Raw genomic sequence first — 27470 nt, forward strand, 5'->3', positions numbered from 1 at the left:
GCTAAAGTCTCTTTTGTTTCCTGCCCATATTTCAGCATCATTTATAGTTAAGCTTAATTCTTTTTAGAGTATAACAAATATTATATATGACAATTCGTATATTTATATTTTTATTTCATGTCAAATATGTTTAAAATATAAAAAATTATAATTTCGGAATTTGTATTAATATTTTAAAAATCAAATATGTTTTTTTTATTTTTATCAAATTTATATATACATTTTGTTAAAATTTTTTGTGTTTTTTTTTTTTTGTTTATCATTTTGTATTGCAATTCCCATGGCACTTGTTCAAAATTAAGAACCATTTTTGTTAGAACTTTCTTCGCTATATGGTAGAAATGTGGAACTGCAATCACTTGCATCCTTGACCAGTGTTTACTTTTCTCAAGACAAACTGCTTCATAATAATCAATTCTATTGTAATTTGTACTATTACTAAAAGCTTACGAGTCATCCTTGAAAGTAGGGTTTCTAAAATATAGAAGAAATTTAGAAGGGTCCTTATAATTTGTGGAGTTGTAAAATTTGACTCGATTTCTAGAAAATTAAAGCCACTTTTATAATTGTCCAATCGGTGATAATTAGGTTGAATCTAATTTGTTGTCTTCGTTGATTTATCATCAATTTAGGTTCTTTTTGATAACGGGATGAAAGTCTCTTTTCATTATATATGATATCGATTTATGATTCAATCTTTAAATTTTATTTATTCTTTGAATATAGCTCTTGTAGTATAAGTAATGTCAACAACTGATTTTACAGTATTGAATTATTTGCCATGAATAATGCTTTAAAATCACTACAACAAATTTGATAATTAATGATGCATTACAAGAAAATGACGTATTAGCGACAATTTTGTAGCGACCGTTCATTTACAAACGCCGCTAGCTTTCGTATTTTTATAAAACTTCAGGTATTTATTATCAAAATGCCACTAAATTTTCAAATAGCGGCATTAGTACTTAGAAACGCTACTCAACACTAGATATCAACGGCGTTTATGGATAAAAACATTTTGAATAATTTTTATTAAAAATTTTAGTGAATAGTAAAGATTTATTTTGACAGACAACACCTTCAATAATCACGTCATAAAAAATTGTATGAGCTTATTGAAGGCGTTTTTCACAAGAAACGCCTTTAAAAATGCCTTCAATAATTTGACCAAAAACTTTCGTAGGCTTATAAAAATGTTTGGATCGTATGGATGTTTACCATCAAGTTGTAAGTTCAATCTCTCTCTCTTTAGCTTTTTTTTGGTTTTTTATTTGTAATTGATTATTCTAGGTGTTTTCTTAGTAAAAATGCCTTCACCAATTGCTTTAAAAAAATTTTCAAAGACTATTGAAGGCATTTTTCTCAAAGAGACGCCCTTAATAATCCATAGACATTTTTGGCCTATTAATTCTTGAAGGCGTTTTTAGCTGAACTCGCCTTCTATAATCTAATAAGTAAGTTTTTGTTGTGATTATTAAATGAGGTTTTTATCAAAAACGCCTTCAATAAATCAGAGACAAAAGTTGAAAGGGATGCTTGAAGGCATTTTTTACTCAAAACATCTTTAATATTTTCAACGATAAATTTTAATGGATGGATTATTGAAGGTGGTTATATCCAGAAAATGCCTTCAAAAACAGTTTAGTTGGTATTATTAAAGACAATTTTGGTAAAAAATGCCTTTAATGTTTTTTGTTAGGGATAATTGAAAGCGTTTTCTTGCTTAAAAATACATTCATTAATCCCATCAAAATAACATATTTGATATTGTATATGTATTGTCATTTGTAGGTTTATGCTCAGAAAAATGTTTACTGTCAATTGTATATTTATGTCCAGAAAATATTTGGTTTATATATCTAATACTATGAATTACATTTTGGAATTTACATAATGAACATTGTTGTATTTCAATATATTGACCACACATTCGAAATTAAAACTGATAATATTGCCATATTAATATACTTTTTTAAAATAATCATACTCAGTAATTTATTAAGTACATATAATGTATTCATATTAAATATAACAATAATATTAAACCAATACCCCAATGTACAAACTTAAAGTTTCCATTTAACATGGCATGTTAAAAATATTATAACAATTTGTTCCATATGTATTTACATTCAACCAACAATGTCTAACTTGAAGGTTTATCAACATTGATAAATGATAATACATAATCACACCATTCTTTACGGACTTCATCCAGTTCCTCTTCCGAAAAGCTTTCTTTACCTTCCCACTAAAATAAATATCAGAAGTAAATGTTAAGAAATGAGAACATAATGTACCTTTTTTATTTTATTCAAGATATAAGGAGTTTATGAAATTTATATTAACCTTGAATGGTGTAGTCATAAAATCATGTAACAGTATCTCTTGCATAAAACGAAGGACATAATATCCACATTCAGTATTATCAGATTGACAAGGTACCTGAAAATTAAATTGAGTGGGTTTAAAAAATATTTATCTATACAAACTCAGCATAAAAATAATATATTTCACATTTACCGATAATGACATCTATTTTTGTTTCTTTATCTTCTTATTGAATGCAGATATTATCCTAAATTGAAATGAAAAAAAATTACTTATTAGATAAATAAAATTACTTTTGAAGAAATATAATATATATAATATAATAAAGTGTAATAACTCTTTATAAAAGTTTGAATATCGGGGTTAAGCATCACCGTTTGATTAACTGAATTAAGTAATATATTCTTATTTTTTCAATTTCCTAATATATTCTTAATCTTTTTATCCTTTTATTTACCTTATTAAAAAAAAAATTACATGCATGAGTTCATTTAAACATATAACGTTCAAGCATAAAAAAAAAAAAAAAAAACTCATACCAATAGATTCAAATATCGATTTATTCTCAATCTTAAATTTGTTTTTTTTTTTTTTTTTTATTTTACAAGGAACAAGTTGATCATATCATTAAACCATATCCACATACAATATTATTACTAATAATGAGAATGACTAATTATTACTTTTCAAACCCATAAAAAAATTTTACATAATCAATTTGTTTTGCTTGAGATAATTAAAAATTGAATCCTAATTACTAAAATTAAGAATATAATATTTTACCAACAAATCATAAGATTATTAATTATGTAATATATTAATTATAATTTAGCATAATCTAGAAACTTTATGGTTTTAATTATTTATGCTAGGGCAAGGTATAAAGAAAAATAACATGCATTCATGGTAAGAAATTGTCTCCAATGGACAATATAATGATACCTTTGAAAAGATGTTTTTTTGTTGTTTCATGTATTCTAAGAGAACATTTGATTTATAGATTTTATATTTTCAATAAATATAATTTTACAATTCTAATTATTATCCTAAAATTATTGTCCCTATGTAGAAAAAATATGGGAATCGACCTTCATGGTAAGGTTGACATAATGGTTGGAATAAGGGGTAAACCCCTCACTCAGAGGTTTTCAGGAGCTACAATTTTTATGTATAATAATATTAAATAAATATATTTTAAATTTTATATATAATAATATTAAATAAAGATATTTTACATTTTATTTTTTATATTTTCAACAAATTTTTTATTTTTTATCTTAGAAAAGTCGTGTTTTTAACAAAAATTACGTTTTTATTTTAGAAACATTAACTTTATTAAATTTTAAAAAATATATATTTCATGTTTTTAATAAAAATTGTATTTTTATCTTAAAAATGTTTTCTTTTCAATAAAAACTATGTTCGTATTTTAGAAACACCGTTTTTATTAAATTATGAAAATTATATTTTTTTTTTCATATTTTCAACAAAAACTATATTTTTTTCATATTTTCAACAAAAACTATATTTTCGATATTATAAATGTTGTTTTAGTTGAGTTCTAGAAGTATTTTTTTTCATGTTTTCAATAAAAAGATTGCATTTTTATTTTAGAAACATCATTAATTCAATAAAGATAGCGTTTTCTATCTTAGAAACATCGCCTTTGTTAAATTATAGAAAATATTTTTTTTCATGTTTACAACAAAAACTACATTTTTATTTAAGAAATGTCGCTTTTTTAACAAAGGCCACATTTTTATCTGAAAAACGTTGCTTTTGTTAAATTCTAGAAAATATTTTTTTCATACTTTTAATAAAGATCGTATTTTTTATTTTAAAAACATAATCTTTAATGAATTATGAAATATAATATTTTTTATTTTTTCAACAAAAATTGTGTTTTTAATCGTAACTTTGTGAGGATTTCAATAACACTGTATTACAATTGTGATCTTTGTTTAAAATATTTTAAGAAAAACTTATTTTCATAATATTTTATAAAAAATATTATATTTTTAAAGTATATAATGTTATCTATATAATCTAAAAATACAATTAAGTGAGGGCAAATTAGAAAAAATTTTTATTTTTCTCTAATTTCTCACTTTTTGACACTATTGAGAATTTTAAAAATTTTCAATAATTACATTCTCATGAACTAAACAAAAAAAATAAAATTACAAAAAATAAAGTTTTTTTTTTTTTAAATTATGTTCGTCCAAATCAAATGTCCCATAAAAGGTTTATAAATTATCTTATCATTCTATATGTTGTTGCTTGACAAGGATGATAAACAAGGGAAGTTTAAAAACTAACCCAATATTTTAACAAGATGATAGCATCCAACATGCCTATTACGAAAACAATGAAATGGTACAAGTTACTTCATGTGTTTTGAGAACTCAAAATAAAGTTTGAACGGTGCTTGAACTAAAAAATGATGGCAATAACATAAAAGCAAATCTATCTAAAACCTCCTATATAAAAAAAATTTTATTACTATTTTAAAGATTGTTTGGAGTGCTTTTATTTATCAATTACGAAGGAAAAGGAACAACTAGTTATATAGAAACTTGAAATAATCTTTCATGCAAGTCTTAAATCATTTTAAAGAAGTTGTTAGCTTGAAATTAATATATTTATTGAATTACACTAAGCATTAAGCAATCCCAACACAAAACACACAGATCATAGGATCACATTAAATAATGAGATTTTAGATGTGGTTCTCACCGTGTAGCACTTAGTTTTCATAGGATTCTAAAAGTGGTTCTCATGATGTAGCACTAGTTTTCGTTTGACTGGTAACTGTTCTGATATTATTTGTGAAGATTCGTACCCAACATGTAAGGTATTGTTCGCTTTGACTTGAAAGCTTTACAGTTTTATCCCACAAAAGATACATCACAAATTTGGTTTAAATTTCTACATACATATATCATAGCAAAATCTCGAATTATCCCAATATGGGATTAGGGTGTCACACCATGTTAACAGAAATCTTTGTATAACTTGTGGCAAACATGACTATTTTTTATTTAGATTATATTTGATATACTGTTAGAATATAAATTTTATACACTATTAATGAATCAAATGATGCATTTTTATTCATTATGTGAATTAGATGATGCTACCTTATTAATGAGTAAATTTTTTAAAAAATTATTTTTTGTACATTTATTTTAAATATTGATATTTACTCATTAATAAAGTTATCTCATCAGATTTATTGATATTATATAAAATTTATATATTGATAATGTATCAAATATAAATTTTTTTTACATATGATTTTTTGTACATTAACCACATTGGCTAGCATAGTCTTGATATGTAGCATTATTTTTGCTTTTTTTTGATAAATTAAAATTTTCATTTGTAAAAAATCTATCCAAAAAGGGCTTTTCCTAAATTATATACCTCAAATAACCAAATGTCTCAAGGTTTAGGATTTTTTGTATAGGTTAACTCTTCCATTAATAAAATTAATTTGTACCTTGCTTTGAAAAAGAACAAAGGGTACATGAAACGAGAGAATATCATTTATGGTAATTGTAGTATAATTAATTAATTATAATTTAAAATTATGTGGAGACTATTAAAATTTTTTATATGAAATTTATATTTAGAATTATGATTGAATAATTATAATATTATAATAAAAAATTATAGATGAAATACTCCCACATGAAACTTGTCTGATTTAGCTCAAATTTTCGTTTAGATTTTAAGGCCAAGCCTAATTGGTTATGGGCCCTAACTTTGATTAAAGTTTCTATTAATAAATGCTCATCTAGTCTCTCGTAATTACTTGTATAAACAAATTATTTTGGAATTATTTTGATTCATCTAAAAAATAATTTAAATTTGATTATATTATTATCGAATTTGAATTTGAATTATTTAAATAATAAATTAAGTAAAATTTAAATAATTTAATATTTGATTCAAAAAATTTGTTAGTGTAATCGAATTTAATTATATTTTTATATTTTTTATATATTTAATATATTAATAAATAATAAATATTTAATATTTAATATCATTATTTATGATTTTATCGAACCAAACTCGAATGATTTAATTAAATTACAAATCAAACTTGAATATTAAAAACAAAACTGAATTGATTTTGTTTTAAATTTCGAGATATAAAATTTTAAGTCGAACCAAACTGAAAGTATAAGAGTATATCAACTCGATTCTTAAAAGCAATGCCAGAGATAAGCCTGGCAATTTACATTTCTTATCATCTACTTATGTTCATGGAGCCTTTGTGCTTTACTATGGGCTTTAGCCCAAAGCCTACATTGATCTCATTCAAAGTGCTGTTCCGCCCCTGAAATCTCAGCACTCAAGAAAACTAAAGAATTTCTCAAAACCGTAATCGCATCCTTTCATCTCAATTGCTTAAGCCTTCTAAGATATTGGATCTTTGATTTTCTTCATTTTTTGGTTGTGATGATGGTCACTTCTGCTTGCAATTTACCTTCTTGTTCTTACTCAATATGCCCATTTACCGACAAGCAAACTCACCCACGATCATTGGGAAACAGAAACCCATTGTTATTCAGGTTACAAGCAGCAAAATTCAGTTGTTGCAAAGCCAATAATCAGCCTGAAATGGCCTTCATCACAGAAACAAACGAAGAAAGAAGAAGTTTTAAGTGGGTTGATATTGGTCCCAACATCACAGAAGAACAGAAACAAGCAATAACCAAACTTCCATTCAAGATGACCAAGCGATGTAAGGCTTGATGAAGCAGATTATTTGTTTTTGTCCTGAAAAAGGGTGTTTGTCGGATTTGTTGGGTGTTTGGGTTAAGGTCATGAAGCCCAGAAGAGCTGACTGGCTTGTGGTTCTTAAAGAAATGAAGATGATGGAACATCCGTTTTATTTTCAGGTACAGTTTACATTTCACTTTTCAAATGATTTCTATATGTATTTTGAGGATGTGAATTAGTTGTAGTAATAGGAATAGAATGTTAGGAAACTGTACTTTCCATGGAAATTGTCAGTCCCAACTCTATTCATAACATAATTATGAAATGTAATTGAAATGGAATTGTTTGTAGCGAGCTGTCTTGACAAGGTAAAAATCTAAAATCAAGGTCAGCTAATAGCAAAAGTCAGAGGTTTTTCCCGCGTTCTTGTTCCACGTTTAAGTCAGTACTCGGAAAGAAAGGGGAGAGAAAACTTGGTAATTGAAAACTAGTAAATTAAATCAATAGTACCTAAGAGAGAGTGGCTATTTATACCTGTATGGTGAGAATGTCGAGCTTGGGTGGCCGGAGCTCCAAATGATAGGGTTAGGGCTAGGGCTAGGGCTAGGGCTAGGGCTAGAGCTAGGCTGACGTTGCTGGTCCGACCTAATTTGGCAATCAATAACCAATTGAGAGGTGATAAGTCAGCATTACCTTGTGTTTTGACATGGTAAGTTGGGGTGGCCAAGCTGACATGGGACCTGAGGCTTCAGGTTGGTTTGACATGTCAGCTTGAGTCAAAATAACGATATTGTCCCCATCTAGTTGATGACTCTTAGTCTGAGAGAAAATGGCTATTTTGCCCTCTAGACCATAAATGTCTCTAACAAGAATGATTGTTCTTTATTTGTCAAAAGGAAGCTAAAGCAATGAAAGGGTTACAAATGCTATGATTTGATTTCCAAACATGTAAAAATAATTGCATGAACCAATTGAGTTGAACTCTCATTCATTGTTCCTTTGGTCTTTCTAGCTAGTTGCTCTGCTCAATTCGGAATTGGTAAGAATGAAGAAGAGGGCATTAGGAGAGCATATGCTAGTGTAATGTTAAGATGCCTGTATGATTTGTGGACTAGAATAAGCTATTGCATACAGAACTGGTCTGCGAATATTGGTTTTTACAGGTTCATTAACCTCTCTATAATAATAGTAATAGAGCTTCTGCCGGTGAACTTACTTAGGGATTATATATCCCAATTCAAATCTCAGTGGCATATTTATGAGGTGAAGTAAAAGTTACTTGTTTTCCATTACTAGCTTGTTACTTTGTTCGGTTCTGAATTCAAAGATCCTGACATGCAAATGACAATCAGAAATAAGGAAATGATGTTTGTACAGCTTATGCTTGATTCATGTCTCATTGTTCTTTGTCTAGGTGGCAGAGCTTGCCCTACTTGAAGAATCTTTTGAAGCCAATATTCGCGATTACACTAAGATAATCCATGGTTACGGGAAGCAAAACCGGCTGCAAGAAGCTGAAAACATTCTTGTTGCCATGAAGAGAAGAGGTTTCATCTGTGATCAGGTAACTCTAACAACCATGGTTCACATGTACAGCAAGGCTGGAAATCTTAAGTTGGCTGAGGAAACCTTTGAAGAGATTAAGCTGCTCGGCCAACAACTGGATAAAAGATCATATGGCTCGATGATTATGGCCTACATCAGAGCTGGAATGCCTGAACAAGGGGAGGTTTTGCTTAGAGAAATGGATTCCCTGGAGATTTATGCTGGAAGTGAGGTTTACAAGGCACTACTGAGAGCATACTCCATGCTTGGTGATGCCAAAGGTGCACAAAGAGTGTTTGATGCCATTCAGCTTGCCGGTATTTCTCCTGATGCCAGGCTTTGTGGGCTCCTGATAAATGCCTATCAAGTGGCAGGTCAAAGCGAAAAAGCACGTATTGCATTCGAAAACATGAGGAGAGCTGGTGTTGAGCCTACTGATAAATGTGTAGCTCTGCTGTTGACTGCTTATGAAAAGCAGAACAAGCTCAATGAGGCCTTGGATTTTCTGGTGGCTTTGGAGAGAGATGGAATTGTGATAGGGAAAGAAGCTTCAGGTGTCCTTGCTCAATGGTTTAAAATGCTTGGGGTAGTTGAACAGGTGGAACTTGTGTTGAGAGAATTTGCAGCCAAAGAAACCAATAGCGGTTGGTGTTAAAACATTCATCTTTAGTTTCTTTTTCAGATATCATCTTGTGGCCAAGTTGTAAGAACTAGTTAAATTGACTTGGTAATTTGTCTTGTTCCTGCAGCCTCTGTATATAAATATATTTGTTTTGGTAGTACTAGTACACCTACGTTTTTGTTTTAGGTAATTTTATTAGATTCGATAATTTAAAATACGAAAATTTAACATGACGTGAAAATGATAAAAAAATAAAAATGGTATAATTTAAAATTTTAGGAAAAATGATTTAATTAACAATAAAAAATATGTTTTATATTTTTCATATTGATATGAATTATGACATATATATGACAAGGATATACAAATATTTCTGTGTTAAAAATTTGATTTCCCTGGCAGCAATGTAAATAATTCTTATCAAGAATGTTCTAGTAAGTAATATATGATACATTTGGATCACAATGAAATTGGTTTTTGGTGAAATTAAAATAGGCTATGTTAGTAAGATTAATTACTAGAACGGTTAAATTAAGTATTATAGTGATAAGATTCAAATTAATGAAAAAATTATGTGAATGCAAACATAACAACAACGGTAAAATTAAGTATAACAATTTACTGATATATTCAATAATGATAATATTGAGTACAACAATAGTGGTAAAATTAAAATTATGATTTGAAAATTTTATTAAAATTTTAAATTATTTTTATATTTTATATTATTTTTATATCATGTCATGATATATTATTTAAAATAATTAAGTGAACTTATTCCTCCCTGATTTTGTTTTTACTTTTAATCATTTTTAATGTATTAAAAATTTCATCAATTCTATCGAGCACTCGTAAAAGAGGAAGATTATAAATGATAAAGGTTTAAATTAGATGAAATTTGATTCGATTTTTTTAATTTAATTTATTTATTTTTTATATATTATTTTAATAAAATTTTTAATATATTTAAATAGATTTATATAAAATACATATTTTTATTTATAAAAAATTAAAAAATATATAAAAATTAATAATAATATATAATTTATTTTAATTTAAATTTTCACATTTCGATATAAAATTTTGTATAAATTTAATATTTATATTTAATATTTAATTAATTCAAATCGAATAAAAAATAAGTTAAATTAAACATTGAAATTTCGAATAATCTTTTATTTTCACGATTTTTTTTCTAACCCCTAACAAAGGCCTCCTTGAAATAAGTGCTCAGCCAAATCTAAAATTTCCAAACCATGGTCAAGCCAAGTTGGAGACACCTTATATATAAAATAATCTTTGATAAAGGGTCTGCCCAAAAGTAATACGATTTAAAATTATAATAATAATTATATATACATTTAATAAAATAAAAAAATTATTTTATATATTTATAGTAACAAAAATTATTATACATAATTTTTATATAAAATATAATATAAATTCATAAATTTTAATATTTTATGAATATATAAATTAAGATAAAGGTTACTAATCGTAACACCAACCACTCATATTCTTGCAGACACTTCAAAAAGTTTTTCTTAGCAATTCATAGACTGCTGTCATTGGTATAGTCTCTAGCGGTTGAAGGATATACCATAAATGGCAAAAGAACCCTTGATGGTTTCTGAATTATCAAGAAAAAAAAATCAGAAATGCTATTAACCAAAAACAAAAAAATAAAAATAAAAACACAATGGAAAAAGAAAGAAATGAAATAACAAACAAGCGAAAAAAAAAAAAAAAAACAAAGTTCCGATCATATATTTTTTTAAAAATTATGTTTAATTTTTATTAAAATTTTACATGATATTATTTTTTAATTTTATTTTTGTATAATATTATTATATCATATTTAAATTATCCGATTGAATATAAAATAATGTAATTGAAATGAAGAAAATAAGCATAAGAAGTTCATATTTTATTTGTAAAAAAGGACAAAAAGCATGTCATTTAATAATTATTTAAAATATAATATAATTATATGATACAAAAAATATAAAAATAATATAATTTAAAATTTTTATAATAATTATATATAAATTTAATAAAATAAAAAAAACAATATAAATTATAACATAATTTTTAAGTAAAATATAATATAAGTATATAAATTTTAATATTTTATATAATATAAATACACTAATCATCGGATTATTTCACTGCCAACTTTGCTGCTTTAATTGGAAGACACGAATACATATATTTTAGAAAAGCTTTTTACTTTTTCGCTTTAGCTTTTCTGCCTTATTTCTCAATTTTTACTAAATTACTATTTTAACTCCATTTTAATTCAATTTCCCCTCTCACGGACATGAAATTCCTTCTTAACCAAAATTTATATATTGAGGTTATCAATTTACCTAATAATTAATAATTTTTTTAACCCTTATTAAAAATATTTTATTTTTAATTTCTTTTTTATTTTTCATATTTTGTAATTTTTCACCTTTCTAAAGTAAAAAATCTCTGTCCAGACAAGGAAAATGAAACGACGGCCAATGGTTTTCTGAAACTGAAACCCAGTGTTTGTGTTTTTAATCTTTAGATTTTTTTTTTTTTAAAATCTGATTGATTGACAAGAATAAGCTTTTGAAAGTACCTTGCTTGAAAAATGTGAACAAGTCTGAGAGGAACAGTGTCAGTGGCCGTACTGATACGGTACAGGTCATGATCTCTACATTTTTTTGTATAAAAATCCATGCTTTAATGATTTTCTATTTTTTTTTCTTTGAAATGAAAATTAAAGTTTTCATTTTTGGTTGAGTTACAGTTTGATTTGAGGATCTAAACAAAAAGCTGAAGTTTGAGTACAAGTAGTTTCACTTGTATCTCTTCTTTTCATCTTTAAATTTTTTTTTGAGGATTTTTTGTTTAGAAGTTTTAGCTTTTTTTTTTTTTTTTTTGAATATTTTTAAATCTATTACAATTGTCACTGGGGATTATTTTTCTGAATTTTTAATGAATTTCAAATTTGGACTAATCTCTGCTTGAGCTGCAAGTGAAAGAGAGCACTGGTTTTAGTAGTTTTTTCTTATTGGGTTTACTCTGAGGATATTGTTTTTATTGTTTGTTTTATGATTTTTGATTGATGGATTTCTGTTTTCTAGGTGGCTTTGTTTGCCTTATATGCATGGAAGCCAATCCAGGTGTTACAGTGATAGGAGCAGAAGCTCCATCAGCTTATCAGATGGCGCCAAGGACAGATAACGCTAGACAGATTGGTGGCGGCTCAATGGCGGTGGAGGCTTCTCCAGTTAGTGTAGGATTAACTGGTAGTATGAAAAAGAAGAAGAGAGGTAGGCCTAGGAAATATGGACCAGATGAGACAATGGCAATGGCATTGTCGCCAATGCCTATTGCCTCATCTGTCGAGCCTGGAGGAGGCGAGTTCTCTGGTGGAGGAAAGCGGGGAAGAGGGCAAGGCAGTGGTTATCAGAAGGGAATGGAAATGGAGAATTTAGGTAATATCTAATAAGCCCTTTTGAAAGAAGTTGTATGTTTGTTTGTTTTTTACTTCAAATTTTAGCATGTTGTTGTCTTAGTTTAAGTTCGCTACGAAGAATCGATGAGGATGGTGTGAATTTCATGTTATAGATTTGGTAGGGGATAGTAATGTTTCTGGTTTCTGTTGGAGTATGGTTCAAGCTAAGTGCAATTGCCAATTAGACATGCACCAGGGTTTTGAAACCGGTCGCCTGATTGATTCGGAAATTGCTGATTGCCCCTTTGAAAGATTCCATATGTGAAGTCATTCCTTAATAATACTTGTTGAACTTTTTCGTGTGACCTTATTGGAGATGCTGTTGTTCAGATTCGGTAGTGGATAGTAACGTTTCTGGTTTCTGTTTTGTTTCTTGCTTCTATTTCTTGGAGTATGGTTCAAACTAAGTGCAATTAGTCCTGCACCAGGGTTTCGAAACCGGTCACTCTGATTGATTCAGAAATCGTGAGTGCCTCTTTGAAAGATTCCATATATGAAGTCACTCCTTAATAGTACTTGTTGAACCTTTTTGCGGGACCCTTGTCGGAGATGCTGTTCTTCAGATTTGGAAGTATAATGCCGGTTTTGTGAATGAAAAAGTGGCGTTTTTGTGTGGTTGGTGTGACTAGTGACTTGAGAGGTTGAGGAATATTCTTCTTGTGGCCTTTTCATCGAGGATTATTCAAGATGCTCGCAATGATACATAGAAACAGAATTAAACTTGTTAGAGGAGCAAGATTGCTTGATCGGTAATTCCTTTTTGTTACCAAGGATTAAGCAGACAGAAAATATGTTTCTGTTCTTGACCTTATGGAATCTGGTTTCCTGAAGTATTAAACGGCTACGTTGCTGGTTCCGAGTTGAAATCCTTCGTTGAATTCATGCCAAATCTCAGCCATGTGTAGACCTATGTTTCTGGTTTCACAAACATGGCTAAAGTGCATATTAGTACATAATTTTTTTACTTAAAGAGCAAAATTCCATATTTACCGATGTTCCTTAACTGTTTTGTAGGTGAGTGGGCTACGTCTGTAGGAACAAATTTTACGCCACATGTCATCACTGTCAATGCCGGTGAGGTACGCTTTGATATGGGAAAGAGATAGAAGAGTGGCTTTGTTACTTTTGACGGAAACATTCTTGTGATCCATTTCTATCATTGTCAAAACTCGAAGACTTATGCAGACATCCTGGGTCCATTCTTTTTGTGGCTGTTAGTGTCTTTCAAATTGTGTTGGATCTTTTCCTTGTTCATATTTTTAAACCTTAGTCCTTGACACATGGCCACTGTCAAACCATGAAACTTTGTATTGTTTTTGGGGAGAATTTGCCGGTCTCTACGGTGTTTGTTATCATAGTTTCGCTTCTTAAACTATGAGATTCATGTTAAAGACAAGTTTAGGGTGGCACTTTTACCTATTCTTTTCTTTACTCCATATTCAGGAGGGTTTCTTTATCAGTAAATCTACATTTTTCATTACGTAATTGTCGATTTTCTTTGGTGTTTAAGGATGCAACGATGAAGGTGATATCCTTTTCTCAACAAGGACCAAGAGCTATTTGCATCTTATTTGCTAATGGAGTAATTTCAAATGTTACACTTCGTCAACCCGATTCTTCAGGGGGTACTTTGACGTACGAGGTTAAACAAATTAGAACTTACCATCACATTTCAAAATATTTGGAGCTTCCAATAATATTTATAGTTTTGTATTGTAAGTTCGTTTCTCGCTGCTGTATGCAAAGATTGTTATTCTTACAAAAACTGTAGTATATCTATAATGTGTTTGATTCTAGGATGTGAATCAAGGTTCGTTGCATGATGTTTGAAGGGATAGGAAGGGGCATAACTTGCAATTATGATGAGAGATATGTTACCATGCATCGACTAAAGTTTGTAGGATTAGTCTTAGTAACCAATGGCTCGTATACACGAGAGGAAGAAACATAGAAAAAGATGACTTGTTTGTTCATACATTAACATCTATGCTTTTTTGATTTTCTAATCCATGATACCCTCGTCTTTCCTATTTTCATGTAGGGTCGCTTAGAGATACTTTCCTTGTCCAGATCCTTCATGCCTACAGAAAGGCAAGGAACAAGAAGTCGATCTGGTGGGATGAGTGTCTCTTTGGCAAGCCTTGATGGTTGTGTTTTAGGGGGAGGAGTTGCTGGGCTTTGGTAGCTGCTAGTCATGTACAGGTAAGCATTTTAGTGTTAAATTTTCTTGTGGTGGCCTCTCTCGCCGCCAGTGATTCTACCAGTAGTTTGAGCAATATGTTGAGCATCTGTTCAAACATAGTGATCCTTGTCTAAAAGAACAAGAATTTGCATCAGCCAACAAACATGCATGAAACTTGTGTCAAATTTGTAGAAAACTATAATCGATCTTTAGCCATTCTAACATTTCCTGACAGTATGTGGTTTCCTGAACAATTTAAAAAGATTAGAGCCTTGTCATGAATCAATCTTGGTCTAGAGCTGATACTGGAGTATTAACATATTCTACAACTTAGGCCGAGACTAAGGAAGATTTATTTAAAAATAAGATGGGCCTATTCTTGGTTCAAATTCACTAAATAAATGCATAAATAAGGTGGATTGAAATAAAAAGATTGTATTCACACTAGTTGAAAAAGAAGAACATGAATATGGATGTGATTGTGGTCAGATTCATTATCATATAATCTGCAGGAATAAATGGACGGATAATGTTCACATGCAAATCTCATGATTTTAGGTATAATTCTATCAATACAATCTGAAAGTTCTCATACTTTGAAAGATGTTTCTAGCCTATATATTTTTTATTATTTTTGGTAGAAAATAGAATAAAGTTTTCTTTATTCTTAAGCAATATTTTAGATTGTTATTCAAGTTTTGTATTTTTAGGTGGATTTTCTAAAGTAATGAACTTCTATTGTTCTGTATTTTTGTTAGAATTCTTAGGGTGATATTTCTGTGTCCCTTAAGTTCTAGTCTTGATGGTGAACTTTTATCCCTTTTAATACAATAATTATATTTTGTCATTATGCAAATTCTTATGAGTTATTTTTTTTGTGAGTTTTTCTGTTTGCAGTTAATCTCCACATTTCAAACATCAATTTCTGACATCAAATTGGTATCAGAGCTATGGTAGGTTGACATCGTCAAGCACCAACAAAAAAGGTTGAAGCCAATACTGACCTTGTAGCAACTATCAATGTTGACCCAAAGAATACCCTCATAGAGGAGATACGGCAACAAATATTTTAACTATAACATCAGCTGCATATACAAGAAGAGAGAAAAGAGATAAGGAGGTAACGAAGAAGATGAAAAAGAAATCAATCTATACCATAGAAACAATAGTGATTCTAACGATAGCACCCTATCGCACCCACAATAAGTTAAAAAACTATCTACATAGAAACCAACTTTAACTTAGTAAATTCAATCCGAAGATAGAGATTCTTAAGTTTGAGGGAAAGATGCAACCTGAAGAATTCTTAAATTGGTTACACATGGTAAAACGCATATTTGAATACTGTGAAACCCTTAAACATCAGAAGGTCAAGCTAGTGACCATCAAACTTAGAAAGCATGTATTTTTTTTGTGGAAAAATCTGAAGAAGTAAAAGGAAAGAGAAGATAGGAGAAAAATTACAATTTGGGAAAAGATGAAAAAGAGTTAAAGAGAAAGTATCTCTCAAACAACTTTTGGCAATATGTCTTTCTTAGGTTCCATAACTTAAAGCAAAAAGATCTTTCAGTGGAGAAGTATACGACTGAGTTTGATCACTTCATGTTAAAATGCAAATTGGTAGAACATGAAGAGTAGACTATTGTCTGGTATCTTGGAGGATTGAAGATTGAGATAACTAATGTGGTACAGCTACAACCCTATTGAACTTTTAATGATATATGTAAGCTTGCCTTTAAGGTAGATAAACAACAAAAGGAGGCCCATGACAGCAACTTGAGATTTGGTTCATAAAAAAGCTATATCAATAAAGGTACCTCATCCAAAACTATTGTTCTTTTTAAGCTCATTCCAAAGTAGCCTCAAAAGAAATATGAAACCTCAACAAGCATGCCTCAGTCTAGTGCATAAACTAGAAGGTGTTTTAAATGTCAAGGGCTTGGATACATTGCCTCAAAATACCCAAACAAGAAGATTGTAACTCTAGTAGGGGAAGATTTAGAGGAAAATGAAAAGAAGCTAGCTGAAAATGATCAAAACCTTTAAGATGAGGAAGAGGTAACCTATGATGATTGTACAGCATCCTTAGTCGTACAATGCAGTGTGAGTACTACATCTACTAAGAAAGAAGATTGGTTGCATAAAAATGTGTTTCACATTCAGTGTAATGCCCATGAAAAAGTATGTAGTGTTATAATTGATAGTGAAAAATTTAAAAACATTATTTCTACCTTTATGGTGCAGAAATTAGACCTCGAGGCAGTAGATCACCCCCAACCATTTAAGCTATCTTGGCTATAGATAGAGAATGAAATCAAGGTTAGTTAGAGGTGTTTGGTTCTTTTTTCCATAAGAAAGCAATACAAAGATGAAGTATGGTATGATGCAACTCTAATGAATGCTTGTCATTTACTGCTCGGAAGGCCTTGGCATTATGATAAGAGGGTTATTTATGATGGTTATTGCAACACTTACACATTTGTGAAAGATGGATGCAAAATCATCTTAGGCTCTACCAAACCCATAGTGATGTCAAAATCATCCAAAAGGGAAAAAGGCAGCTTGTTTACCAAGATCAATTACATAAAGAAAATTAAGATGAGCAATACTTTGTCTGCACTGGTGTTGATTGAGAATAATAAAGATAATGAAGAGCCCCTTGTAGTGATACAACTATTATTGGTAGAATTTTAAGATATTGTTCAAGAAAAGTTACCAATTGGTCTACCACTAATGAAAGACATTCAACAGTGCATAGACCTTATCCCATGAGCTGTTTTACCCAACAAGACATAAATTTTCTTGAGCAGTTATGTTGAAAAAAAACTAAAACAATGGGAACTTGTTAAGTTTACCTACAATCATTTACCAAGTCAAACCATTGTTGCAACCCTTTAGAAATTGTTCTTGGTAAGAATGCAATATGTCCTTTGGATTTAATTCAATTTTATGCTAACTAGCATTTTGATGAAGATGTAAAAGAAAGAGCCAAGAGTATCAAAATATTTCATGCACAGGTTTAGAATAGAATTTTACAAAAAAATGAGAAATACAAAAGGACAATAATCATGCATCGAAGATATGTGAAGTTCAAAAAACATGATTTCGTATGGGAATACTTGCATAAAGAAAAGTTTCCAAAAAAGAAGTTTGACGGATTACAACCTAAAATAAATGGTCAATTTAGAATTTTCTAATGCATTAAGGAGAATGCCTATAAAATAATGTTTTTTGACACTTATGGAGTAACTTTCACATTCAATGTTGCTGATTTGTTATCCTACCATGACGAAAAGACTAATTCAGACTTGAGGATAAGTCTTTTTCAATCGTAGGAAATTGACATGGAGTGTCAACATATTTTACAACTTCGGCTGAGAGTAAAGAGGATTTATCCAAAAATAAAATGGACCTATCCTTGGTCTAAATTTACTAAATTAATGCATAAATAAGGTAAGTTGAAATAAAAAGATTATGTTCACACTAGCTAAAAAAGAGTAGTATAAATATGGATGAAATTGTGGTCTGATTTATTATCATATAATCTGTAGGAGTAAATGTGCAGATAATGTTCACATGCAAATTTCATGATTTTAGGCACGATTCTAATAATGCAATCTCAAAGTTTTCATGCTTAGAAAGATGTTCCTAGCCTATATATTTTCTATTATTCTTTAGTAGAAGGTAGAATAAAATTTTTTTTATCCTTAAGCAATCTTTTAAATTATCCTTCAAGTTTTATATCTCTTAGGTGGATTTCTTAGAGTGGTGAACTTCTATTATATTGTATCCTTAATTAGAATTCTTGGGGTAGTATTTTTGTATCTCTTAGTTTTAAGTCTTGGTGGTGAACTTTTATCCATTTTAATCCAATAATCATATTCAGCCATTATTCAAATTCTTGTGAGTTATCTTCTTTGTGAGTTTTTCTATTTGTAATTAATCTTTATATCTCAAAGATCAATTTTCGACATCAAGAGCACATCGGTTAATTTTTTTGTTCAATTATTAGGTTGCTGTAGCAAGTTTTTTATCAAGCAACCAGCATGACCAAAAATCCAAAAAGCCGAAAAAAGAGTTTGTATTAGCTACCGTTGCACCAAACTCGAATATCATTGTTGCACCCGCTTTAGATGCTGAAAAAGAAGACGGAATCGATGGACTTTCGAACCAAAACTCGAATGGCTTGAAATCAAACTTTGCTACCGCTACATTCCGAAGAGAAATTTGAACCACCATACAAGAGCTAAGAAATTCAACAACTGATATTAACATTTCTTTGCTTGCAGGTTAGTTTGATAAATCACAACCATTCATTTTAGAGGCTAACTAGATCAATACCATTTTTTTTTTCTACAAAGAGTGGAGTTTATTTGTTCTTGAATATTACTGTAGGATTAGCATTCCTGATACCCAGCTTGGTTTTGATGTCTTAGGCAAAGACAACTTTTCCTAGATTTGAAAATCTCCCAATTATGGAGTAGTGAGCTTTATTAATCTGGTTTTGTCTATATCCTTCAACGATTAACTTGGTTAAAATCTAATGAAATCTAGTTTATTACTGTAAAGATTTAAGAGTTAGTATTTGATCCGCCATCGGAATAGATTCGCTATGCCTCTTTTTTTGTAGATGTTAATCTTATCCAAATTTGATGAAAATTTGATTTTTTATACAAATGAAGATGCGAATGGATATTAAATTTTGAGCATGATGACTTGGATCGATATGATTTTAAATTTTGTTGGGTACGGGTATGAAGAGGGGTAATATAATAATTATCCTTAATATTCCCTTATCTGTATCTGTATGCGTATTTTATATATAATTATATATATTTAGTAAATAAGTTTTTTTTTTAATAATATAAATTTTATTTTAGATTAATTAGAATTGATATATTTTATTTAAAAATAAGTATAAAATATTACATAAATAAGTAAGATAAAAATAAAAAAACTAAAAAAATATTTTTTATATTTTTAAAAAATGTTATAGTAAAGGGATTAATCGTACTTATTAAATATCGTTAAGATAAAGATGGAGATGGATTTAAAATACTCATTGAATATAAGTACATGAATAAATATATATATAAATTAAAAATTAAAAACTAAAAACTAAAAAAAATTAAAAATAAAATTTGTTTATTAATTTTTAAAAGATGTTACGGTACGGGGATTAATTGGTAGAGATGAAAATAGAGATGAATTTAAAATATTTATTGAATATGAGTATGGAAATAAATATATATAAAAAATAACAAATGAAAATAAAAAATGCTTTAAAATGGTTCCTTATTCATTGATATCTTACAATTCTTCTTCTCTCAAATCTAAATCTCTATTTTCGGGTTTGTTTTATTTTAAATTCTACCATTAATTCAATGGTTAATCGGAATCAATTTCTATGTTAGGTTGTTGCCGTTGGTTGAGAATTGAGAACTTTTCTAATTTTAATTGCTTAATTATATTATGTTTAGATCAAAATGAGCTTAAAATTTGACTCGACTCGATTTGATCCGATATAAAAGCTTGCCAACCCTTTTTATTTTTACACAATACAAACTGCCATGGATTCTGAGCATCCAGCAGCCTCATTAAAATTTATCTTAAGAAGCATTTGTTTTACAACGTTTGGCAGATTAATATAAATGAAACTTCACCATAACAAGTTTGGAAACACAAAAAAGAACAGCAGAAAATACATAGATTTTATGGTTTTCAAGGTTATAATTAGATGTACATTATCAAAAACTTCGTGAGCCTCATCTGAACCCTGAAAGATTCATAGGAACTGATTCAACAATATTTTCCGGCCCTCCCTGCATTTTCCAGCATGAATTGAACCAATTAGTTGACACTGTTCTAGAGATTTTTTTTTTCCTTTTTATACTTCTTTTTGGTACGTAAGAGGCCGTATCCTAACAAATTAAATTATTATAAATACTGAGATTTAAATTTTAAATTTGTTAAATGTTATCTCTTAAAAATAATTATATAAAACAACTGAGTTAAATTTTAAAATTTTTTTAATATTTTAGATTATCAAGATTTAAACCTTGATCACCGACAATCTACCAATAGTCTATGAACTACAAATTAGACCTAACAATTTAAAATATAATACGGTGATACGACATAAATACGATATGAATATAAAACACGAAGGTGACACGTTTAAAATTTTAGTAATAATTATATCTAGGTTTAACAAAATAAAAAATATATTTTTTAATTTTTCATATTAACACGAATTATGACAAATAAATTTTGTATAAAACATCGCGGGCCTTTCCTGTTCTTGTTGACAGTTGGCAGTCGGATGAGTTGATTGGCAAGCCAGCTAACGGGGCCACGAAGGGCCCAACGGATTGAGGGATATTAATATATAAATTTTAATATTTTATACGATACGAATATACGAATCACCAAATCTATTGCAGACAAAGATTTTCATTATTATGCCAAAATAATATATTATGGAGGTGGTAGATAAGACTTACTAAAGATAGTTTCTTTCCTTACAGCACTTGATGGCTTCATCAAGCATTTCCTCAACCCCATATTTAAATTTGAAACCTGCATCCAATAGTTTCTTTGATGACAAACCAGGGACTTTTGTACCTTTGATTTCAGCCAAAAAACTGCCAAGAAAAGAAGTTGGAGAAAAATCTGCTGTTAGTCCAAGATTGTTCTAATGGAAGTTTGAATTATTGAGAAAAATGCAGAGGAAAATCACTTCACTCACTCTGCTGCTTGAATTGGGAACTCTGGATACTTGGCAGAAAGAATTTCGGCCATCTTTAGAAGGCTTATAGTGTCTGAAGAACAATTGTATCTCCCTTTTGCTTCAGGATACTCAAGCAGGAAAATATGTGCCCTTGCAACATCATCAACATGTACCATTGATGTATTTAGAAGAAGGCTATATTCATGCTTGTTCCCTGCGCACATTCAAACAGAAACACTTGCTGAATCCGAGATTTAATTTAATTGGTTTATAAAGTCATGATATTTAATAGGTTAGGAGTTTGAACAATGACGGATTTAGGATTTTTTTTCCAAAAGTGTCCAGTTATAATATATATATAACTGTTGACGGATTTACCAATTCTATCAGATAAGCTGTCAGGACAAATTTTCTTGTTTTTCTAATCTTTGGATGTGTCTATAGACACCCTGTTCTTGAATATAGGTCTGCCCTAAGTTCAAATTCCAATACTGCAATTTTTTTTTTATTTCAGATTACAATCTCTTTTGTAAAAAATTCATTGGATTTAAGATGAAACAGAGTAATAAAACTCGTCCCATTACTTTAATAATATATATTTATATATATAATTGTCGACGGATTTACTAATTCTATTGGAAAGGTGTCAAGACAAATTTTCCTTTAAATTTTTTTGTTTTTCTAATCTTTGGATATGTTGATAGATAGCTAATTTTTGAAGATAAATTTATCCTGAGATTAAATCTTGATACTTATAATATGAATTTTTTTATCTCATATTATGATATCTTTTATAAAAAAAACTTTTTGGATTTAGAATGAAACATAGTAATAAAACTTATCACATTGCATAATTAAAAACCTAACCAACAGAAGAAAACAATTTTGCATGCATCAAATTAAGATGGGAAGAAAGATAACTGGCTTTTTACCCAAGACCAGAGCCAATGTTGAGCGCACTGAACCAGGGAACTTGGGGCAGATGAAAGAACCAACAACAAATGTAGGAATCACTGTCACCAAATCCAATCCATGTTCTGCTGCAAATTCAAGAGCTGCCCTTTCTGTCAAAGTCTTGGAAACCATGTAAGAATGTACGTTTGGATATAATGTTTCTCTAACAAAGCCCACATCTGTCCAATGAGTCTCATCCATCATCTCCTCATCATTCTTGTTGAACACAACAGCTGATGCACTAGAAGTGTAGACAACTCTCTTCACAGTCTTTGATTTTAAGCATGCCTTCAAGATGCCTAGTGTTCCACTGATTGCCCTTCTGATTACAGCTTCTTCAGGTTCTTTGCTCTCGAAATCGACAGGCGTGGCAACATGGAGGACTCCTTTGCATCCTTCAATGGCTGCATCGAAGCTGTCAGGGTCATTGAGATCTGCAGTGTAAATTTTCAGCTTTTCGGCTGCCCCTGGCAGATTGGTGAGGAAACTAACGACTCTTTTGTTTTCTGGTCATATGTCACAGATTAGAAAAATCAACAATAATGTAGTATGCTTTACTAATATAGACTCAAACCATTCGCAAATTATTTATGTTTGATTCAAAAAAATTCAAACTTAAGCTACTCAAATAATGAATTTAAGCTGAGTTAAAGTAATTTAATACCTAACTTGAGATGTTCACTAGTGTATAAGCAAGCTTAAACAAACTTTTATTTTTTTAATATATATAAAATATAAAAATATAAATTTAATGCTAATATTTACAATTTTATAAAATCTAATCGAGTTCATCGAACCAAGTTCAAGCAAATTTATGAAACTATTAACCGAATTTGAACAAGAAAAATAAAGGTCAATTGAACTCAAATCAAGTTTCGAATTAAGCCTTGGATTTTCGACTTGAGTCGAAGAAACCTGACAGTATATCAATTCAATTCGACTCCGTTAGACCTTGATACGACCAGCACCACCCTTTACTTCTCAAAAACCAGCAAAAGGAATGAAAATGAGTACGGGATTCAGCAGGAAAGCTGAATTAATCCCGGATAAATCATGTTTATTTGTTCCGCAACCTGAACTCAATATCTAAATTGATCTACCCTCTTACCTGGATCAGGTCTGACAGTGGTATTGACGGAGTAACCCTCTTCAAGAAGCCTCTTGATCAGCCATGAACCTATAAACCCTGTGCCTCCTGTCACACACACAGTTCCTTTGTCTCCTTCCATCTCCCTTGACTTTCTCTTGTAATTTCGCGCTGCTCTTTCACAAGATTTTCAACCACATAAATCATGATTTTTCTCAGTGTTTGGTGGCCATTCATTTTCCATATGGAATTCTTTGGTTGGTATTGGTTTGAACTTCGTTTTCCAATTTAGCGTGCCTCATGAATGTGTTTTATTAGTACTGCTGAAGTTTGGAGAAATTTTATGGGAATATCTCAAAATTTTTTTGAGTTAATATGTAAAATAATTTTGTATTACCTTTTTTTTTTCTGTTTGATACTTAAATAAATAAAATTTTTATTTTGATACTTTTTAATTTCATTTAGTATGTTAATATTTTACGTTATTATCATCAGTTAAATGTTTAATGTAATATGAATATCTAATAAAATTATGTCATGTGTTGTAAATGTTTAATAATCATCACGTTAATAATTTTTTTTTTCATTTTTTAAATTTTGAATTAAATATATATATTTTAAATATTTTTTAATCTTTTATTTAAATGTTGACATAAAAAATAAATGAGTGATGATTACCGGACATTTATGCAAAGTATCATGATTTTATTAAATTTTAATGTCTATGTAAAGAAGTTGATTAACGGTGTTAGACTAGAATATTAAAGTACTTAACAAAATAAAAGTTTGGATATCAAAATAAAAATTTTATGTTTTTAGGTATCAAATTGAAAAAATTATGTAAAACAAAAATTATTTTTATATTTAACTCAATTTTTTCTGAACATTTTTTATTGATAAAATTGATCAAATATTTTTATATGTTATAAGTAAATACTTAAAAAGAAAAAAAGGAAGAAAAAGTATTAGTTGGTAGTGTTAGTTGGAATGAGTATATAAATCACTAACAATCGTCAAGCCTACGAGCAGAATTCTTCACATTATTGGAGTGAGTATATGACAAACTAAAAGCATGTCAAAATAATTATGGGGCATATTCATGACTTCTTTGATAGGTAGTGTTAGTTGAAAGAAAGAAATTGATCATTAAAATGATAATGATTCGAATTAAATTTGATTTGATTTTTTAGATAATATATAATATTATAAATTTTTAAAATTTGATCTAAAAATCATTTAAAAAAAAATTAATTCTATTCAAATCGAATTTTATTAGTTTTGGTTTGATTAATTGGTTTTTAAATTTAAAGTTTTGTTTTTTTATATATTATTTTAATAAAATTTGTAATATATTTAAATAAATTTATATATAAAATAATTATTTTTATTTTATAAAAAATTAGAATATATATAAAACTAAAAATATATAAATTTGGTTCGATTTTTTTTTTTTTTCAGTTTTTCACATTCGACCCAAAAGTTGTTTCGAACTTAATATATAGAATTCAATCTTGAGAATAGTTGATTCCAACTTATAGCATCAGACTGCTCTTGTGTTTTTCTAAAACAAAAGACCTTTATATTTCAAACAGTGATTACCTCTATGTTAAACAATCGACTGGCTTGATTTCTAGCTTAGCAGTTGACGGCCCTAGGAATCGATTATTCCTTTGTCTTTCTAAAACCAAAATGTATTAAAATTTTTTTATCAAAATTAACATTTAATCAAAGGCGTATGCTTTATTGCTGTTTAGAAATTATCAATCAACGATTATTAAGAAAAATATCAATCCACAAAAGGAATCAACAAAAGGAGTAAAGCACCACGCGAATAGTAAGAGTGAAAAAAAAATGATAAATTGAAAAATTAATTTAAAATTATAATATTTAATTAAATTCAGATTAATTTTTTTTGTTTTCTTCAAACTACGATCAGATTAAATTTTGAATCAAAAAATTAAAAGTTAAAAAATTTAAATCGAATTAAAATAAATATTTTATAAAATAAATTAATTATTTCATATTTAAATTTATTTAAATATATTAAGAATTATATTAAAATAATATATAAAAACAACAAAAATATAAATTTAAAATTTAATAAAAAAGCAATAAAATTTAATTCAAATTAAATCCTAAAAAAATTTGTTTAAATTCAAATCAAAATTTATAATTTTGTATATTATTCAACAAATCAAACCAATCGATCCGGAATCGAATCACCCTTACATATTATATAGTTATGTAATATAAATTAAAATTTAAATATATATTTATTAAATACAAATTAAATGAAATTTAATTTTTTAAATATATAAGTAATTTTTATATTATTAATATGTTAAATTTATTAAATTGTAAATGATGGATAGTTTATAGTTATTTATCATGTTAATGTGTTCTTGTATATATTTGTGTTAATTATATCTATTCATGTATATCCATATTATTCGTATTTATTCGTGTCGTGTTTATACGAATTAATTATACACATGTTAATCGTGTGATATCACATGTAATATGTATATTAAATATGTCTTATTCGTATTTAAAATTTAAACATATTTTTTAATTTATGTTATGTTCGTATTTTAATAATTCATATTATTATACGTATCAAACACGACACCAAACATTATATGAAAACACGAATTATCAAGTCTAATTAAGCAACCAACATGAGGTTGCGATGTGATTGATAGCAAATGTTTTGGAAGCATTATCATCCCTCAATTCGATTCAATCACTTGTGCAAATGGTAGCATAATGTCAACGATTTCTTTCCACTTTGATCGCTAAATCCAGGTTCTTTTTTTTCGAAGTTGTATTCTATTTTCCATTTTCAACCTATTGATTCCTCTTGGAACAATCATTGTCAGTATACGAAATTTATGTTTAAGGCAGGAAGTGATCCTTTTTCATGATTCATCTCCTTTGTCATGTATCATTGATTTATTTCTCCATCTTATTTTTTTAATTTCCTAATCTATTTTTAATCTTTTTATCCTTTATATTTACCTTATAAAAAAAATTACGTGCATGAGTTCATTTAAACTTATAACGTTCAAGCATAAAAAAAATCGCATACCAGTAGATTCAAATATCGATTTATTCTCAATTTTGAATCTGTTTTTAAATTTTTTTTTTAAATTTTACTAGGAACCAGTTGATCATATCATTAAACCATATCCATATACAATATTATTGCTAATAATGAGAATGACTAATTATTACTTTTCAAACCCATAAAAAAAATTTACATAATCAATTTTTTTACTTGTGATTATTAAAAATTGAATCCTAATTATTGAAATTAAGAACCTAACATTTTACCAACAAATTATATGATTATTAATTATGTAATATATTAATTATAATTTAGCATAATCTAGAAACTTTATGATTTTAATTATTTATGCTATAAGGTGTATGAAAGAAGGTTAACATGCATTGATGTGTGATACTCATGCTAAGAAATTGTCTCCAATAGACAATATAATGATACCTTTGAGAAGATGCTTTTTTGCTGTTTTTTGCATTATAAGAGAACATTTGATTCACAGATTTTATATTTTAAACATATATATAATTTTATAATTCTAATTACAATTTTTATGTGTAATAATATTAAATAAATGTATTTTAGATTTTATATGTAATAATATTAAATAAAGATATTTTATGTTTTATTTTTTATATTTTCAACAAAGATTTCATTTTTTATCTTAAAAAAGTTGTATTTTCAACAAAATTACATTTTTATTTTAGAAACATCAATTTTATTAAATTTTAAAA

The 27470-nt window shown here is 28.4% G+C and overlaps 1 protein-coding gene and 2 pseudogenes across 3 annotated transcripts; 2 read left to right on the forward strand and 1 right to left on the reverse strand.

Moving 5' to 3' along the window:
• Positions 1-6524: 6524 nt before the first annotated feature.
• Positions 6525-9417, forward strand: LOC111287845 (pentatricopeptide repeat-containing protein At1g01970-like; annotated as a pseudogene). Its single transcript, XR_016341417.1, has 2 exons — positions 6525-7244; positions 8480-9417. The product of XR_016341417.1 is annotated as a pentatricopeptide repeat-containing protein At1g01970-like (transcript).
• A 2723-nt stretch (positions 9418-12140) lies between these two features.
• LOC111288535 (AT-hook motif nuclear-localized protein 1-like) lies at positions 12141-19198 on the forward strand (annotated as a pseudogene).
• Positions 19199-20425: 1227 nt separating this feature from the next.
• Positions 20426-23938, reverse strand: LOC111287901 (vestitone reductase-like). 2 transcript variants are annotated; one of them, XM_022878587.2, is made up of 5 exons: positions 23697-23935; positions 22567-23094; positions 21653-21848; positions 21408-21548; positions 20426-20726 (listed from the first exon to the last, which is right to left on the reverse strand). In XM_022878587.2, coding segments are annotated over exons 1-5 (987 nt in total). In that variant the 5' UTR covers positions 23818-23935; the 3' UTR covers positions 20426-20725. The 2 variants fall into 2 exon arrangements, with proteins under 2 accessions (XP_022734322.2, XP_022734323.2); XM_022878588.2 differs by lacking the exon at positions 20426-20726 and having other exon boundaries at positions 21407-21548; positions 23697-23938.
• Positions 23939-27470: the final 3532 nt, after the last annotated feature.

The sequence above is a fragment of the Durio zibethinus genome, chromosome 4 (genome assembly GCF_047325235.1).
Source record: "Durio zibethinus cultivar Kanyao isolate XHJ-2024 chromosome 4, ASM4732523v1, whole genome shotgun sequence".
Taxonomy (NCBI): domain Eukaryota; kingdom Viridiplantae; phylum Streptophyta; class Magnoliopsida; order Malvales; family Malvaceae; genus Durio; species Durio zibethinus.